The sequence below is a fragment of the Centrocercus urophasianus genome, unplaced genomic scaffold (genome assembly GCF_019232065.1).
Source record: "Centrocercus urophasianus isolate 14NV4802_14NV808 unplaced genomic scaffold, USGS_Curo_1.0 seq_18, whole genome shotgun sequence".
NCBI lineage: Eukaryota > Metazoa > Chordata > Aves > Galliformes > Phasianidae > Centrocercus > Centrocercus urophasianus.
The window spans coordinates 13,406,661-13,426,761 of NW_024884733.1; the positions used below are offsets into that span (position 1 = coordinate 13,406,661).

Genomic DNA, 20,101 nt, shown 5'->3' on the forward strand with positions numbered 1-20,101 from the left:
ACAAAACATCATGTGAAATGCATTTCTTCTTCATATTATTCAAATTTATACCAGGACTATCCATACAGCAAAACCCACTTATTGGATATATGACTGATAAATGTAGAGGATTTGGCCTACAAATACAGGAGAATCCTTGCTCTGTTGGATGCACAAATGATTGATGCACGGGAATTGCTGCACCTGGTTAGATTCGTTGTCTCATCATTTTGCTGCAAAATCTTAGTTGCATTCTAGCACAGCTGCACAGAACAGAATCACCTCCAAGTCAAGCATTCAAAGGATCTATTCCTTTCCATAAGTGTATCACCCTAGCATACTTGTTACCTCATTTACACATCCACAATGTAATGCAGACATATAGCTTCATTAAAAGAACAAAATAAAGCCTTTGCAAGAAGGTCAGTTAGTGAAAGCACTCTGAAACAGACTGTCAGAATAATTATGGAAAACCCACTGATGATCTAACAAACTCAACATTTAAGGAAGACACACCACTATATGTTTCTTCTGAGACACAGCAACCACACAGTTTACTAATCCAATTTACACTATAAATATCTGCAGTATCAAAACTCAGCAGTAACATAAATTCACAAATCTCATCTTCACTGAAAAGCAAGCACATGGAAGCACAAGAGCAAAGTAATACAAAATTCCTAAATTTACTGAATGAACAGTGAAGATTCTCCCATCTGCCACCACTAATTGACTTTTTATCCCTGAGCTGAAATGCCTGAATAAATGAAGCGGTCTCAAAATTTAAGCAAGACTATGTAAAATCAGTTCAACAGAAAACTAGCACACATTCTTATTCCCCCAGACCTGTGGTCTTCCCTTTGAAATACTTTCAGTTTTAACGGGACGTTACCTGATCTACAGGACTTGGGGCCAACTTCCCAAGTCATGAAGGTTAGCTTATAAAAATGCATATATACAAAATACAATTCCCAAGAGAGCAAAACAAGCCCAGAAATATTCTGCGAGCACAAAACCCCAGTGAACAGCAATGCCATCCAGCAGCACTCAGGTTGAAAAGTCTCTGGTCACAGAAAGTTTTCAGTGGGTCAAATAACAGGAGAGCTTAATTAGTCTTAAATTTCTTCTTTATAAATGCAATGAAGAAGGCAGACTATTCATTAAATATAAAAGCAATTTTATAAAAACACATCAGAATTTTATTGCTTGAAGAATACAGCATATGAAAAAAGCACAAGAATGTCCAAAAGAAAGGTCACAAGGATCCAAACATATTACACCACATATACCAGATGCAGTAAAATGTTAACCTGAATTCTGCATCAGAAAATAAAGGGGTGAAAATATTCCTAATATTATTTAAAAGAAAAAGACTCATTTAAAATAGAAAGGTGTAAAGGTGTTACAGTACAAATTAGAAAAGCCAACACTGCACATTAACATTGTATCACTAGACTAGATTTTCTACCTTTGGTACTTAAACCTTCACAGAAAACCACTTCCTTAATCAAACCTTGCCTAACACTTATCATATAGTAGCTGTGAAAGGTTTTCCGTTCATTTTAACTTAAATATTGAGATACGTTTCTGAGTTTTCACTGCATGAATGCATTTAAGGAAGTGTTCACATTTACTCTATATGAAACTTAATGCATCTCACACTTAAAAGTCACTAAGGGACTCAGACCTGAATATATGCCAATTCTACCTTGTTCAGACCATTATGTAAAAATGGACATGATGTTTTCCATTTATATCCTTACACAAACAGACTTGCTGCTCTCCTCAGGATCTGTGACTACAGCAACCTGCTGAGGTCTTAGGTTAAAATAAACAAACTGCATTATTACAGAGCTATGAGATCATCTACAGCAGTATGCAAGTGGCTTTTCTAGTCTGCTCAGATTAGAGTACCAGAAGATATGCCAGTATTACTTCAAGTAACACATTAAAACCCAGTAATGGACACTACTGTGCTTTATTTCAACACAAAGAACAGCTGCTTATCCATTAATCAACAGAATTTTCAAATCAACTATCAAAAGGACTGCTACAGTTCTGTTCCATGTCTTACCCATCACTTTTGGGGAATACTTTGTCAAAAACCTGGACTTACCTACAAACCAATTTGAGTGATGAAAATGTTATCTTTCAAAGTATTTTAGTAATCCAGCAGCAACCTAGTGTGGAAAACATTAGCATTACGCTGACAACGATGACTTATCAAGGTTAAATAAAATCCCTCTTTTATTGTAAGCATGCTCTTAGCTTCAGCTTTTGCCTTCATAGGCTTGAATCATTCCCAGTTACATCAGTGGAACCAGAACAATTCTGTTTCATCAAGTTCCAGTTTTATATTTCAACAATATGAACATATCTGGACTACGCAATAACATCAACAGTTAACATTAAATTGGAGCAAAACAATAAGAAGAGTTAGTTTCCCAAAACGGGCAGTCTGCGAAGTAAAATATTCAGTCGGGACTGACTGTCAAAGGATGCAGTAATAAAACCATGGGTTTATTTTTTTCCATCCCATACCAAAAAGGATTCAATTTGTACAACTCCTATTAAACATACATTTTCACCAAGCTAGGAAAGATACTGTTTTCAAATTGTAACAAGTGTGGTATTTGAGCATTTATAATATTTATTGCCATATATATATCCGCATTTTAAAAAGAACAAAGAATTCAAGACTGTACTATGCTGAACTTGACTTTTTCCCCATTAACGGTTTACCTCTACTGTACCACTCCCCCCCAAAACAATTAAAAATTCTAAGTAAGATTTCATAGTTTAGTTAAAAGGGAAGAAATGCAAATGTGGATTTAGAGCTTTTTGTATAAATCTCACTATATTTTATAAACTTGTTGTTTATTGTAACACTGTTTATTGATCAAATAAGTGACGCACTGCTATCTAAAATTTCCATATACACCATTAAAAATCCAAAGTCGATATGATACTGAACCTTAAATCTTCAAGAGTTCAAAAAAAGACAGTTTATACATGTACAGCACACAACAGCAGACACCCCTAGAATACCAACTGCCAGTCCATGATGCATACAAACTTACAGGTAAGCATTCATTTCACTGTTTTCATTGTGCAGGAAAAATATTTCTTAGTGAAGACAGAAACCCAGCTGGTGAATTTCAGATATCATCTTCATCATCTTCATCCTGAGAAGATCCTGCCTGATTGGATGCACTGGCTGAGGCAGCAGCAAGCTGCGCCTGTTGAGCTGCTTGTTGCATCTGCAGCCACTCTTGCTGTGCCAGTTCTGCTTGCTGTTGTCTAGCCTAAAGACATGAATTTAATTGTTAAGGTCATACTATATAACTTGTGAAGAATCTCTAGCACACTTTAGCTAAAAAAGCAGTTTTATCTGCACCTGCAGATTCCTTTTATATAACTTTGTATTAAATGTGCACACAAAAACATATCTAGAAATACCTTCATTATTCCTACTAGCTATATTTGCTCTTCCTCTGAACATTTAGAGGATTTATGCTTTCCAGAACAAGTACATTAGTCCACGCCTCTTTAGTTTCATTGTAAGGATTGTGCTGAACCTCTTACTAATGGAAAAATTAAGACAAGACAGAGTGAGAAAAAAATACAGGGTTCAGTTTCAAGGCCTGTTAGCATTCAACCACTGTTCAGAGATGAGAACAGTCCTACTCTGCTGATTACAAACAGAAAGTTTGCAATCACAAAGTAATCCAGTTGCATCCCTGCCCCACAGCACATAGTATTACAAAAACAAAAAACAAAACAACAAAAATAATCATGGAAATGAAGAACGCCATTATCTTACTTTGCTAAGCCATCTTTGGAAAACAGAGCAATCTAAGCTCTTCTTAAATAAGGATGGGCAGGTTGAAACGTCTTTGTTACAGAAAAGTACATTATCTGTACTTCAAGGTACAAGATGTTCTAACCAAGTCCTTCAAGGAGTTCACGCGGTACCTTCCCATTTTCCCACTTAGAGCATTTTCTCTTGTTTTTCAGCAACTATTTTTGATTTCAACGCTGTGTTAAAGTTTCAATTTCTGTTTTGAATGAACATTAGAAGAAAGTTTTTTAAATGAAAAGCCTTCAGTATTCTTTACTTGCTCACCAAATTTTCCTTTCTTTTTTCAAAGCATCAACAAATCAGCTTTTCAGACTTTATGACACCAAAAGATGGTGCTTCAGAAAGCAGTGATCAAAACCAGTTTACCTATTTAGTATACACGAAAACAAAAAACCTTCCTATGCTGTAAGAAGTGTCGCATTTTCTCAGCCTGTTCAGCACCTCCCAGTGAGGGCTTTTCAGTATTTTTAAGTGGTAGCCAAGTTAAAAAGGTTGGAAAACAAGACATTGTAAATTTGCAGCATCTGCACACATAGCAAAGGCATAAATATTGATCACATACAAACTAACAATAGTCCTCCCCACTAACCTCGCTACAATTAAGCTGACTGTACACTTACTGAAGTAATACACAGGAGCACACCAGCAATCAGAGGCCTGGCACTTCTCACTGGATGGATCATTTTGTCACTGTCTATCGTTTACATCATTTACATAGAAAAATTCAAATTTCTTCTCTGAAAGAGTGGTCAGACACAGGAATGGGCTGCTCAGGGAGGTGGAGACAACATTGTTGAATGCACTCATGAAACATTTAGATGTGGAACTAAGGGACATGGTTTACTGGGGGAAATTGGCAGTAGATGGGTGGTTGGACTGGATGGTCTTGGAGGGCTTTTTAAACCTTGGTGATTCTATGATTCCATGATCATTTTAAGTCTTTTCAAAAGCTGCAGTGATGAAAAATTCCATTGAGTTGTATTGACTACGAAGCCGTATCAGCTCGTGGGGTAAAGTGAACTCATTTATTGAGCAACCCATTTACACAGGAACTTTAGAAGCAATCTTTAGTAAGGAAGCCTTAAAAAAACCCCTTCTGTTGATGACCTCATCTTACAGATACTTTTAGACATGTGTGAGTATCAGGAGGAACAATTAGACTGACTTCAAATATTCACTATCATCCTAGTACAGACTTAAGTATAAATCAATTATGCTAAATTTAAGTAATTTAAGTATAATTTAATATAATATTAAGTAATATTTGCCACATCATAACATAATACTTTTAAAAATCAAGACAATTTTGTTAAACCAGCATGTATTGTCTTTAATTTAGGCACAGTATTATAGAATTTAAAATAACACAAACGTATTTCATGTGGTCAATTCTGTATTTAAAGTGTGGCCTACGTAAGGTAGCAATGGCTTTAGCATTCTTGTTTTATGTTACTTAGCAGGTTGTACCCCTTCAACTATCTTTGTTGTTCTACATATCTATCATTTTTTTGTAGACTATATGAAGTTTTTGAACAATAGTTTAAAAAAAAAAAAAAAACAAACACAAAAGCCATGAATCAAGCTAACTATTATATATAAATTAAACCTTGAATCAGAAGCAGCCATATTGGTCTTTCCAATAATAGTACAATCAAAAAAAAGTCCTCCCTAGTTCAATGCACGTTGACAAGAGCCTTACGCATGCTGGAGCTTTAGTTGGCAAAAATATTAATCATGCAAATACGATTAACATTGTTGGCACCTTATAACACAAAACCAACTGTTATGAGGTGTTTCAGCAAGATAAAAGTACAGTTAAGTGGTGGGAAAGGAGGTCATAGTAATCAGGCATAGTAACAACTGAATAAGCATTTTCAGAGGAAATAAAATTATGTAAATAGAGAAAACAAGACTCATAAACTGGGTAAGAGAAAACAGAAAGCAAAGATTATTTTCACATCGTTTAGTTTAGAGAAAGACTGTCGTGTCATACTGAGAACAAGACAGAAAGACAGCATAGAAGGATAAATAAAATTAGCTTTTAGTTGTTTAAACTTGGAAATGTTTACTATCAGGTAAAACTGGGATGAAGGAGTATTTGCAGGCAAATTCTCTTCCTGTGCTTCAACTGCCTCCTTAAAAATTTATGCATGAATTAACTCAAATAGAATCTTGCCATGAGTAAATAAAGATGAGAAAGGACAAATTAGAATTTTTTAACAATTAATTGTTTCTTTCAAAGCCTCAGTGATTTGTGCACTGATGGTCACAAACAGAAGAGATATTCATGTTTTAAATGCAATTTTTAAAAATGGTAATTCCTAGAACAGCACCTCCATTTTTTATTTCCTCAGCTAAGTAGTTCTTAATGTATTACTGCAATACAATGGAAGTACCTGTCTCAGTAGCAGGGGAGGAAAAAAATCCTTTCTAAATCTAGAGCATAAAATTTGTATGTGTCAAACTGCAGGAATAACCACAAACAGTATCCTCCTTATTGACCTGACTTTCTGTAATACAAACAGGACAAGAAGATCAATAGCACCTTGGATGCTATAGCAGTCAACAAGGAAAGGAATACTTCTAGGCGTGCATACACGTTTTCGCAGCAGTAGATCCACCGCATTAATTATTACAACCTCATCTGTGTGAGTGCTGCGTTGCTTCACTTACTTTTGCAAATAATTCCTGTTGCTGCCTTAGAAGCTCTTCTTCCGGAATGCCGAGGTTTTCCAAGCGTGAACTGGCCTTTCTTCTCTTTAGTGCTACGGTTTTGCATTCTTGTAAGACTTCTTTTACTTCACTGATATAGGAGCCAAAGCCCAAACTTTCTAGTGCTAGAAAAAAAAATATATATCTTTTAGAAAGCTTCTGATATCAGATACCTACATACATTTACCCTAAACATACATTTCTAAAAAAATAGAAGGCATTCGATCATTTTTCTGTCACTTGTGATGAAAAGCTGTGTTCATGAGAACATCTGACAGCTACTCTCCCTGCCTCTTCTTCTACGCCCTCTAAAGAGGGCACGCTAGAAATATAAAGTTCACTGAAGTGCAAAAAGTCCTGGCTTGCAAAGCACTCAGGACTCCCAGATTCATTTTACTAGAGAGGCATTACACTTAGAAGGCCTCCATCTTCATGTCCTGCATATCAGATTAATACATAAACTACAGAACCAAGATGCCCTATCTGAACGGTGATCCATTAATCTCTCAGTGATTCTGTCTTTCATTTTTGTTGCAAGTCTTCAGAAAAAGTTAAATCATCTACCTATAACAGAAAAAACTTTCATTAAGATAGAAATAAGGACAACAATAACCACAGAAATATGCTTTAGCTTTGTATCTGAATACCTGAATTCATTTTCCAGATGCTAACAAGCTAGAGATGTGTATTCTACATAAACAGTTACATACAACTCCTTGTTGTTTTGGAATTGAAATCCTCGTATTTATTGCTACATGAAAATGCATTCAGAAGCTAAAACACAGCATTTCAACCTGCCCGAGGAGATGTGAAGAATAGCTGTATTCTGCAACAGCTTTTAAAGGTTAAGAAAGGTTAAAAGCAAAACAGGCAGGACATATGATAAAAGGCATATTTTGACATGCCACTTGCTACCATATGCCTCCACACACACATACACACACACCCCAAAGCAGAACCTAAAACAGAACAGGCTAGCAATATTACAGACACCAACTACTTAGAAAAAAGCCCCAGTTTCACTCAACAACTGGTTCATTTCCAATAGTTACACAAGTCTTGAGTTTTCCTTACAGAATTATACTTGTTTTAATATTTATCCTACTTTATTTCAACCTTACATAATAAACTTTCCAAGAAATCACACTCAAACTACATAAACAGTAAATCTGAACAACATTATAAACAAACTCCGATTTACAGTAGGTCAGACTACTTTTTAACATGTTTCTAAGTGCTCTTTTCCTACCCGTAACTGAGGGCACGCCATCACAGTAACACAGAGCCACTCTGTAAACCTGTGGCTTCCAACACATACAAGGAGACAATCAACGTGCTGCCTTCAACCTAGCAGCACACTGCAGCAGGACTGCCATGCTTTTAAGAGATTTGGCAAACATTTTGCAAATGACTTAACATAATACCTATTTCTTAAGAAAAATGAAGTTAAGAGACGAACCAATTTAGAGATAATTAAACTACTCCAGACAGCATGCCAGTTCAACCTCAGCCCACGCAGACACTGGAACCATTTCAAATTAGTCCACAGTTTCTATGAGAATCACCAAAAGCCTTCTCTGACCTGTTTAATACAATCTCGGCAGAGAGGAGGCAAACGCATCTGATGGTGCAGAACTGGTTCTCTAAGCAGCCTATTAATATTAAGGAACTCATTTAATTTTAAAATGTAAACAGAAAATTCATTCAACTATTTCAAACTCAAAGCTTTTCCTTTTTAGCATTAAGAACTCTACAAGTCGAACTTCACTAAGATGAACTATCACAGTGAATACACAGATGTTCACCAAAAGAATACTGATACATCAGGCTTGGCAATCTGCTGCACTGGAGTATGAGCAGCAACCCAATTCAAAGGCAAGTTGTACTTACAACTTAAGAGAATGGAAATTAATGGAAAGAACTTATAGTTACATACTGAATATAACACACAGAAAAGATGCAAAAGAAAAGTGTGATGTAACTGTGACAGATTCACACAACAGCTCAATACAAATACACCGATAACATTATGCCTGCTGCAAAGAAATACTGCTGGCAGTGAACTTCAGAATTTCACTCTCTTGAAACACACTGTGGCTTCACAGAGCGCATGCATGGAAGGAATAAGCCTCTACCTCTTTCCAAAGATAGATATATGTGTATATATATATATATATATATTTCTGAGTACCACTCAGCATGGTACTCAAATGCTGAATAAATGTCTACTTGAGCAGAACTACCCATTCACCAAAATCCAGAATCTTTCTATTTCTAGAGTGTTAAGTCTACACATTTATTCAGGCTGCTGAAGATTTGATATATTACAGATGTTAGAAGAATCCTACATAATTTCAAAAGCTGGATCCCAAAACACAGTGCTTTTAAAAGGTAAGGAGGAGGAAACTTTTACAGATGTCAAATCACACCTGTCCTTTTTCTTCAGCTTTCTCCCATTCTTAAAGACTGCATGAAGGCAAAGATGTCTGATTAATCCATTAGCATAACCACTTGTAGTTCTAAATCTGTTCGTAATACAATCAGGTCACTCATATCTGAGATGTTTATCTTCATAGCCCTTCCAAAATAAAGTAACTTCCAAAGTGAAAACTCAAGTTTTTCACATTAAAGCATTAACTAAGCAGTGTCAACATCCTAACAGCCCATGAAGAGAGGCTACATGTCATCGATTCTCACATCTCAGCTTCACATAGACAAAGTAATCCAAGCAATCAGCTTGAAAAAACGGTGATTTCCAATGTCAGCACGTTGAGAATCCAATAGAAGGCCAGCTTCTCAAAAAGCCCACCTCACCACAACTTACAGATCCACCAAGTGAGCCTATTTTCTGTTTCCATAGCTGGTCCCAGTGTCTCTAACTGCTGCAAAAGCTCTCCATCTCCACTCAGACCATGACAGCCCTGACATCTTTTGGCACTCTCCAGGAAGCAGATGCACATTTTATCATTAGTGGTGAGCGCTTGGCTCAGCCCAAGTAAGTCTATCACACCAGATCTCCCTCAGGATGCAGGAAGACTCTGCTTTTCTTTCCTTGTGCTGTCCGTAGGCACTGTGCCAGTCAAGTGTTTGTGTTACCACACAAAAGAACACTGCAAGGACTTCACTCATCTGAAACAACCCAGCAGCGAGGGAAAGCATTCCAGCCCAGTATGTGGCCATGCAGCCATTTTTCCCTAGTGCAATGGTGTGTCCTCTGTACTGCTGCTCCAGACAGGGAACTACAACAACGAAGCTGCAGTTTCAGATTAGTTCTGATACAGCCCAGTGGCAGGATGTCACCAGCTGGAAGGGTGCCTCTCTCCCCTCTTTTCCCCCAGCCCCTGCTTCTAACCTAGCAACCTCTTGTTCGCAGGAACAATCGTATCAGCAACCTCATGTGACAGTGAACTATCTTCCCTGATGGCCAAGTTTTCACAAAGCCAGTGTCAGAGAAGAGACAGCTACATTCAGCTCTAGAGAGGGTGCAAAAGGATTCCTGTGGGCAGCAGCCTGTTTAGCTGTGATGCGATCTCCACACAATTTCTAAGGGAGTTCACTGAAGCCATTGAAAGGACTAGGTTAACCTCTTGATCACAACAAACATATATTTCAACTACTGAATTTGTTAGCATCGAGGTCATGAAGCTATATTAAGGTAAGTTAAAGCAGCAAATACCTACAGTGTCAGAAGGCCAATGGAAATGTCAATATGCTATGCCTCTGTACATGTCTCTGCTGCCTGCAAAACGAACAGCCTAGACCATCACCCTTGAAATGAGTACCATCTGCTAACTGACCACATCTGGGGGAAGCACAAGCACATTCCTGTAGGCAAGGAGAGCAGTAAATCCAGGAACAATCCCTTCTGCCTCCAAAAGCATCAGAAAAAGCATCTCTCTCCAGAGTGTTCATCAGCAATATTTGACTAAAATGGCCAGACCCAATACAAAAGCAGTTTTCAAACACAATGACACAGAGCTCAGCAAAATACTTTTGTGTATAACATTAGCAGATGGTCTCCAACGATGTACACGCACATCGCTTTCGATTTGTTACCAAATTGCTGTTTGTAATCCTGTCAAGTAATTGAAACTCTTCTGGTGAGCAAGCTGGGACCAGCGAAAGAAAAAACATTTTGACTATTTATCAACAGAAAGTCTTATGATTTTGTTTCTTAAAATAATTTGACACCACTACAATGTTGGAAATACCTCTATGGCAAATACTACTGCCAAGAGCTCTACCAAACAACAGAATGAAACACTCTAGGGATCAATGTTATCAATTTGTTTGCAGCAGTCACTAGTATCAACAACCATTACTTCAGCAGCAAAGTGAACGGTTCCTGACAAAAGATGCTTGCTGCAGACTTACACACGAGGCAAGGAACCTCCCTACTCATGGCAGAACATAAAGAAAAGCAAATGAGATGTACTGAGAAAACTTTCAGTCAACAAGGCAAAGTAGAAGGCAACAGCTGAGCACAACACAAAGGAATATGTCATTATTACATGTTTCCCATAACAGATAGGAATAGCTGATTTAAAACGATCACAATTCCAGGCAAAGTATCTCACTTCTTATGGAGTCCATGCAAGGAGATTAAGACCAACACGCCCACTCACGGACCTTTTGTCTGTCTCTGAGCACTCAATAAGCTCAGGACCTTAAAACACACTGTAATAGAAAGCTGCACTGCCATTGCAAAGAGCAGCCCTTGTATCACAAGCCTGAAAAAGACTGCTAGACTCAGAGACCTCTCTCCAGGCATCACACTTCTCTGAACGAAGAGACAAGAGCCGGTGCCCAGCACACAGCCATCTTTCAAACCAAAGACAGCGTTCCCTCGCAAGGCACCGACTGGCCGGACCACACGTTGCATCCCTAAGGCCCTTAATGCTCCCCTGTTGACTCTCACACCTGAGCAGAACAGGCGCGGCCCACGGAACGGTGCTGCCGGAAGCTCACCTTGTATGACATGCTCCGGAGATATGGTCTTCTTCTCCGACTTGTTGCAGATCTCATTGGCCTCAGAGGAGATGAGGTGGATAAACTCCGTGCAGCAGTTGACCACCAGTTCCCGGGCATCGTTTGCCACGCGGACGTTGGGGAGCGTCTCCTTGATCATCTTGTTGATGGCAGCCCTGGGGATGGTGAGGTCGTCGTCGTTACCCGACGACGAGGCCATCCTCGCCACCACCGGCCCCCGAGGGCCGCCCCGCCCCGCTCCCGCGCTCTCGAGCGTGTGGGAACCGGCAAGGTTAAGCGGGAGGCGACGCGGCCGGGGTCGGTGCCAGGCGAGGGGTACGAAGAGCAACGGGCAAGCAGCTGCCGGCGAGGCGCCGGGACGCGGGGCCGGGAAGCGCCGCTCGGGCTCAGGGCTCCCTTGGCCGCGGCGCCTGCCACTGCCGCCACCGCCACATCCTCCGGGGCGCCGGCGCCGCCGCCTTATGAGCGGTCTGAGAGAAGGCGAGCCCTGGAGCACCGGCGCGGCACGACTCCTTCCTCCCGGGCGGCGGCACCAGTAAAGGCTGCCGCGAGACGGAAACGGACCCTCTACGGGCTCGACCTGCGCGGAGCGCCGCTTCCGCCGGAAGTCGGAACGAGCTTCCGCCGCCCGGCTCCTCCCCCTCATCCAGCGAGCACCGGAAGTGCTGGGGGCGCGAGGCTGTGCCACGTGCGCGCGGCGAGGTGCCCGGCGCTGCTTGAAGCGGGGCGTGGTGCAGCCGCCGGCATTGGCCGCGAGCAGGAAACGTGCAGATGTGGCACTGAGGGATGTGGCGAGTGGGCATGGTCAGACTTCGGCTTCTTGGTGGTCTTCTCCACCCTTAATGATTCTAGGATTCTGCTCTGAGCCCCACTGGGCCCCGTGATGACAGACTGAGGCGTGAGCGGGATGCCCGTGGGGCTCCCAGCGCAGCGCTCCAAACCACGCTCAGCCGGCACGGGGCAGTTCGGGCACTTTGGGGAGTTCGCGGCTGGGTGTGAAACACGCTGCATTACCACAGCCACTGCCTGCGCCGCGGCTGTCGCTGGGCTCAGTCCACACGTGTGGGGAGGGGTGGGGCAGGGCTGCTGCCAGTCCGGGCACGAAAGGAGAATTACAGCGGAGTGTGCTGACGGAGGGAGAGAGCCGACGCCCGAGGCACGGCCCAGCCTCAGTGTGAACGTGCTGTGTGCCTCCTGCCGAGGGCACGAGCCTCCAGCCCTACGCAGGGCTGACGTCAGGGAGTCATGTGAAACTAGGGAGCAGCCCTGGGGAATCACGGGTCCTTGGCGAATGAAGAGGAAAGACTCTCTTTATGTTAGAACTGCAGCTGAGTAAATGCAGATAGGAAAGTTGGGCGAAGAAAAGCCTGTGCTACACCTTCAGCTGCTTCTGCTGTATTAACATGCAGTTTATTTATTTTAAAGGTGAATTCTAACGAATTTGCAATTTTTTTCCACGTAAAAATTATCAGCAATAAAAAGCTCATCTCCTTTCAGTAAAATAGTTACTTCTGTTAAAAATAAACAAAAAACCAAAACTACCAAACTACTGGGAAGACAGCAAGGTGTTATGAGGTGATTTGTTAAAAACAAAACGGAAGAAAACAAAAAAACACTCCTCTAATACATTTGTCAGAGCATCTAAAGGAAGCATTCAGAATACCTTAACTTCAATAGAAATAATAAATACTCTAGTTGTTGCTCTTCAAGATCAATGAAACTTTTCATATATCAAATATAAATTCTTAATAGCCTTCTAATACAGTACACATCTCAGTGCATGTTAGGTTATAGTTGAAGGGAAGCAGACTGATAGTAAATACTTAAGAATTTAAGTTAATGTTTATCTTTCCACAAAAAGAGAACTCTAAATAGCAGTTGCTAAGATGGACTAAATCTGTAGATAGAGGGTTTTAATTGCAACGTCCTGCAGACTAAAGATAAACATAAACTGAGGTGATTATCTTATGTAAGCTCAAAGATCTTGAATGCCTTTATACAGTTACAGAACAAACAACAACATGGTGTTAGCAGCAGCTGTAACTAATATTCCAGCTTGTACAATCTCATACTTATTGTGATGAGGATTTTCCCAGGTCAAAGCTTTTTCTGCTTCTCCACCTCAGCAATTTGATGAAGTTAAGACTTGCACTGAAGATTTTGTCATGATGAAAAACCATTTTGTAGAATATATCGATGGGTAGATCTCCATTTGGATCTGCATATTTCAGTGTTGTCATAGGCGTATACAAGGTATTTGTCTGATGGCGAAAAGGTGGATTTTCCGCAAGTATTATCTTTACTGTATGCTGCCAGGAATTACAAGAGGAGTCATTAAAGGACCTTTACTAAAATAGTAAATTAAAAAATCGGTTTTCATTTAAGTAGAGGAAAAGTAGATGAATGAAATGCTAGAATTATGTGAAACGCCATATGCAGCTTTATTAGAATTTCATTAGAATTTTTTCTTCAAATATTTAAGGCTAGAATTATTTCTTATTTATTCGTAATCCTATTTCTATTCCTCTACTCCACAGTGATGGCACTTTATACAAAGAATCCTGCACAGCCCTCCAAAATTATCCCTATTTGCTCACAATAGGTAGATAGTTAAATTGAGTTTACTAGAAAAGGATCAGAACAATGCACTTCACAGCAAGGGAAGCTTCAGTGTCAGCATGTGTTATGTGTTAGTAGTCAGCATCTGAAATTATTGTCCCTTTCAATAACTTGCCTCCACCTGTCTTCCCAAAGAAAGCCCTGAACACCAAAAGCGACATCCAAGTATTTCTTATAGTGCCTTTTGTGGTCTAGGGTAGTCAAGTCAACTTCACACTCGCCTCACATTTGCGGAGAGCTACTTGTGAGACAGAGAGGAGAGGATTTAAACAGCCAGAAACCCTGTGCAAATGTAACAATGAGGAATGGCCAGATTTGACAAGCTGATGTGTAAAAGAATATGTCCACAAGGGTATTTAAATTAGCACCTGCCTTTAAGTGGAAAAAAAATAATATTCCTTTAATATTCTGGTGGGTTTTGTTCATGACTCTTGAGATTCTCTTAAGTTTTTAAAATTCTTTTAAGTCACACAAATACAGTGTAATTTAATCTAACATTTTTACAAAACAACAATAAATACAAAACAAAATTACAAAAACGACCAATGAACCAGTGCATTCTTAAATTAAGAAGAAAAACAAGCATTGTTGATGAGTTACCTCTGCAACTTCCTCAGCACTTTGTCCAAGGCTCTGAAAAATTTGTTTGTAATTTTTAAGGTAAATATTAGTAAACATTTCAGCTGTTTCCTCATCTGCAGCTGAAAGATCCATTTTCATTCCATCTTCAAACACTTTTCTTTCAAATTCTGTAACCACTGGACCCGGTTCAATCAGACTTAACCTATCCAAAAGCAAAGGTAGACAGATTGTTACTGGTCTCCATGTGAAATGTACCTTTCTATGCTTCTTAAAAATGTCTACCAAAGAGTTGCAATCTGAGTTTGAGCTAGCAAACAATAGGAAGTATGCCTTATCAAGGTGGCCCACATCATATTATTGGTCTGAAGCTGCTATCCATCCACATAGAGTAGAAAAATCTGCACAGCATATCTTTCAGGGAGGCACTGTAAGTTAACTCATGACAGAAAGAAGTGCAGTTGCTACTTGCTATCTTGGAAGTGTAGAATCTGATGATTATTTATCCACAAGAACTTCAGAAACACAAAGAAAAATAATTTAAAGATGATAAAAAATTCATTACTTTCTACTTTCTGGACAAAATCCCACATGATTTGTTTTTGTTAATGGTTTTCCCATGATAATAGTAGCTGAAAGAGAGCGGAGTTACCCAAACATGAACTTTTTGTCAAGTTGTCAGCGTTACATAGATCCCCCTACATTATTACATAAAATACTGAGAATTTTGCTGTTGACAGACAGATTTGTTGCTAACAAATACAAAAAATCTGATTTTGATCAATAGGTACTGCAGCAAGTCACAGAAATACAGTTACTGGTCAGCTCTTATCTAGTTCAGCTCTCAGGTAGTAATTAACCAATCTCAATGTTTATCAAAACACTCTTTGAGATAGGGCTTCTTTCCAGAGTTCAGTTTTGGTCAGGCTTTTCTTCAGAACTAGTGCAGTATTATAGTCTTATAATCTCATCATGGTACTTATTTTAAATCCCTCCGGACTGTTCAGAGCCTTATGCAAAATCGAAGTTTGGAGGCAGCTTTGTCTCTGGAATCCCATGTCAGCAGCTGTCTCTTTTCCCACAGCACAAGGGCTAAACACTCAAGCACACACAGATGCAAGCGATGTTTAACAATTCTTGAATTTCACATGTAAAATAGTTCCAGTGTGAATACGTGTGACAAATCCAACACTGAAGTACCACAATGAACAGCACCATTCTCTCAAATACTGTCTTAAACATTAAGAAATACTACATCACATTCTTATTGCTTTCCTTTCAACCTCCTGTCCCAGTAGAAATCTCACCCCGTGTTCTATTCTGATGAATTTGTGTGATCTTCATCTTCCCCTTCCCTCCTTCTACTCCCCCTTCTCTGTCTCCCCAAGTCCTTCACCTTTTTTATCTCTAGATTCGTTTGAAAAGGAAAATACAGGTTTGTAATATTATTTCTACTGTAATATTATTTTTAGTATATGCAAGAATCTGTTCTCAGAAGTATTATTCATAGATAAAAGCATGTAATTGCCCATGATAGTATGTTTATTTTCGTAACAAAACTTTATTTGATAGAGCATGCGAAGAATGTGGACATCTCTATGCCTTTCATGATGTACAATTTCCATGGGTTTCTCCTAGATAGCAACAAGCTTTAAGGATCTGTTTGGTAGTTCTGACCATATCTAAAACCATCTCAAGAACAGTTTACATCTGTGGATCAATACTTACTGCAGCTTGAACTTGAGTGCTTGTATAGCTAAACTTTCGCAGAATCCTTCCACTGCAAACTTAGATGCAGCATAAACATCATTAAATAAAATACCTGATGGTACAAATAGAACATCCTGAGAATTGTATTCAACAAATAATTATTTTACTTTTACAAACATTTGTATTTTCCCAGAATTTCTGTAGTCTGCTTTAAAAAAAAAAAAAAAACACCTGTGTATATTGGTCTAGTGAAACAACACTAACCACACTAATTACTATTGATTTATTTGCATATGTTTTCAAAATTGCTTATACTAGAAAAGTGTGGCTGACTAACACTCTTCTTCCTCCTAGCTGATGCTGTGACCTCTTTGGATCATAAGTATTTTGTAGTCTAATGTATAAAAGTGAATATATAATATGCACTTATATACACAATACCGTTCACATTTACCAGCAAAACTTTTAATAGGCAATAAATAAACAGATGCTAAGCAATGTGGGAGGTTTGATTATGCAAGAGATCCAGTTTGCACTTGAGGGACTTGTAAAAAGAAGTGTAACAATCTATTTAGGAGAATGAGAAGTACTGTATTAAGGCAAACTGTAAGGGTTGTTATTGTTTAGGATTCGTCTCACCAGAACAATCCAGGCAGGAATAATGCCACTGTCTTAGTAATTGCAACACATATATAGTTAAGACTAGATGGAACACAAGAGTAGAAACATGATTATTCTTTGCTAAAACTAGCTCTGCAGAGTTTATGAGAGGAAGCTTTATTAAAAGGTGGTACAGTAGTGCAGGATGTTATTGGATTTTATTCCTTTACCACACTGCAGGGTGTAGTGTGTTTGCCCGTCCCCACAACCGTTTCCAATAGTAAAAACTCATACTACTAAATCTTGTTTCTTTCAGATAATCTCTAGTAATAGGAAATAAAAAATGACAAAATAAGAAATGGAGTTAAAACTGATAGCCTTACTCCCATGGAAAAAAATATACTGCAGATTCTCTTGTTTAAAGGTCTTGAGTAGTTGTGCAGAGTCACAGGTTATTGGAATGCATAAAAACATCATCCAAATGCTGTCTATCGAATAGCTGGAACTTCAGTGTTATAGAGCACAGTAGTTAGATATTTTTTCCAGCTAAGAGTTATGCCCTAGATATCGAATACTGAACTCTAAGCATAAAGAAAAAAGAACAACCACTTTGCCTTGTATTCCCATAACACTGCTTATTATAACTATATGGCCGCTCTTTCTCTTCTTCATGTCAGGCAAAATCTCCTTTAGGAGTCGAACCAGTCCGAAGAAGTTGGTATCCATCACAGTTTTCATTTCATCAATAGTCTGACATTCAATTGGTCCGATGAGCCCCATTCCAGCATTGCTGACTGCACAAAATGGAAGACAACAGTGACCAATAACTTTCCTACACATTAACTTGTCATCTTCACTGAACAGCATTTAAAAGTGAAAGGATTAGGCACTAAACGATCCTTAAATAATCTTTAAAGAAAAGGTTAAAACAAAAAGATGTTAATGCATAACTCAAGCTGTGCAAATATACTTTTATTTTTGTTTAATTACACTTCTAATCCAATTTTATTTTGCACTTCAACCAATTAATTTCAGCCCTTTTTCTTTAAATCAGAAAGGGATTACAGGAAAATGAGTCAAGAACCATCTATGTTTGTTCATCATTCAGCAGCAAGAATTAGAGCCTACTGTTCCATGCTATGGGCATTGGCTAAGTCTTCAATCTATTCCAAAAGAAGACAGATTAGGTGGTATTTTAGCCTGTCATTTAGGTTTCATTTGTTTGTTTGAAATACATACATCTTTAAAACACACGCACAATGCCCTCATCGTTTTTTTTTTTTTTTTTTTTTTTTTTTTGTCTCCCAAATATTTACAAGTTGGGAATGACTGGTAGCAGGTGTTCTACAATGAAACTATCATATCTTAGAAATTAGATCGTAGTATAGTTTGCAAATGTATTTTGTTAAACAGTTTTTTCAGCATTATCAAAAGAAAGGCAGGTCTGTGATTTTCTCTCAGATTTCATTCTTGAGAGTGTAAGTGTCTTCCATCTTAAGATATCAGTGTTTCCTAAGATGTCAGTGTTTACTTTTAGCAAAAGAGTATGAGAAGACTAATTGCTGAATTATTTGCACAACACAACTATAATTCTCCACACCAAATTAAAGAACTCTTACGTTGCATTTGTTATTTTACTTCTGATTTCTGAATGCTATTACTTTCTTATTAGGCAGGACTAACAGGGCAATGGTTGATTTATAGGGTGGTAAGTCATGGGGTATCATGCATCATCCATACATGAGGATGCAGAGTTGGGCAAAAGTTCTCTTCTCACACTTTTATTATAAAGAACTGCATCATCTTATCCAACACTTTCTGCAATCAAGCCTCTCCTCTGTAAATAAAGAAAACGAGCTTCCCAGCTTCACAGAAACACAGTGAGACAAAGCCCAAAGAACCATGAACAGAGTAAATTATGCAATGACTGTTACTTCAATGACATGAAAAAATGCACCAATGAAGCTTCTCCAGTGTATTGGAGGAGAAAAACAGTACTTATCTGTTCACATCCTGTACTTGCCTAGGACATCAATCCTTCTGTCAGGGATACTATTCACACAGGTTTTAATGGACTGTTCATCACAGACATCCAGTTGCTTAATTTCCAAGGTTTTGCCCAGATTATGACCTGCAGCTTCCTCAAGTGCATCTTTCTTGGCCAGATTCCGCATTGTGGCATACACTGCAGCAAACCAGAAGCCACAGTCGATCAGAACTAAAACCTTTCCTGTGGCAGTGTAAAGAATATTTTTTCATCTATATCTTACATGTCAGTAATAGAATCTAGATAAAAACTTGAAGTAGGAAGATCCGATTTTCAACATAAAATAGCGCTAATTCCCAGAACCAGAATCTGGTTCTGAAACCTTCAAAAAACTAAAAACAAGAATTAAACCACTATGCACAAACTAGAACACACAAGCATAGTACCAAGCCAGGCTGCTGAGTCATTTTTAATATTCCAAACATGATATTATAATCCACATATGCTTTTTGTTTGTTTGTGTTAATCACATGCTAGCTAACAAAAAGAGCTATTAAAAATGATAGCTGCTTCCTCCAGCTGTAAAAATGCTCATTTATGCAGGCAACTTCCCCAAATAAATCACAGAATGGCCTGGGTTGAAAAGTACCATAATAATCATCTAGTTTTGTTACTGTACCATAATTATCCATAAAACTATGTATCTGCAACCAGCCCCCTTGCAGTAAAATGCTGTAAGAATGAGAAACTGATTTTTCTGCAGGCTGATATATTTACCTTGCCATTCATTTTCAGTCACAGCAAATATCCCATTTCTTCTGTTCACCCTCTTATAGGTGCATGGGGTTAGAATAATCAAATACATCAGGGAAAATAACTACAAGATTATTATTTATTTCTTCTAAAAGAATTTCTTTGGCCTTCAAATTGACATAAACATTTCATTCAACAAATTTTTTAGTAGCCAGAGATGAAGCTAACTACAAGCATTAGAGAGAGAGAGAGAGAGAGAGAGAGAGAGAGACAGAGAGACAGAGAGACAGAGAGACAGAGAGACAGAGAGA

The 20,101-nt window shown here is 38.8% G+C and overlaps 2 protein-coding genes across 2 annotated transcripts in view; both read right to left on the minus strand.

Moving 5' to 3' along the window:
* Positions 1–1,155: 1,155 nt before the first annotated feature.
* DR1 (down-regulator of transcription 1) lies at positions 1,156–11,812 on the minus strand. Its single transcript, XM_042820170.1, has 3 exons — positions 11,522–11,812; positions 6,515–6,678; positions 1,156–3,284 (listed from the first exon to the last, which is right to left on the minus strand). Exons 1-3 carry the CDS (start codon positions 11,739–11,741, stop codon positions 3,138–3,140), a joined length of 531 nt encoding a protein of 176 aa, XP_042676104.1. The 5' UTR covers positions 11,742–11,812; the 3' UTR covers positions 1,156–3,137.
* A 1,141-nt stretch (positions 11,813–12,953) lies between these two features.
* The window catches only part of LOC122161022 (retinol dehydrogenase 8-like), a 9,935-nt gene continuing 2,787 nt past the window's right edge, over positions 12,954–20,101 (minus strand). Inside the window, exons 2-6 of the mRNA XM_042820093.1 lie at positions 19,074–19,235; positions 17,665–17,844; positions 16,469–16,562; positions 14,762–14,945; positions 12,954–13,851 (exon numbers count right to left, since the gene is read on the minus strand). Coding sequence (XP_042676027.1) covers positions 13,615–13,851; positions 14,762–14,945; positions 16,469–16,562; positions 17,665–17,844; positions 19,074–19,235 — 857 coding nt within the window. The 3' untranslated portion in view covers positions 12,954–13,614. The remainder of the gene's footprint in view (positions 13,852–14,761; positions 14,946–16,468; positions 16,563–17,664; positions 17,845–19,073; positions 19,236–20,101) is intronic.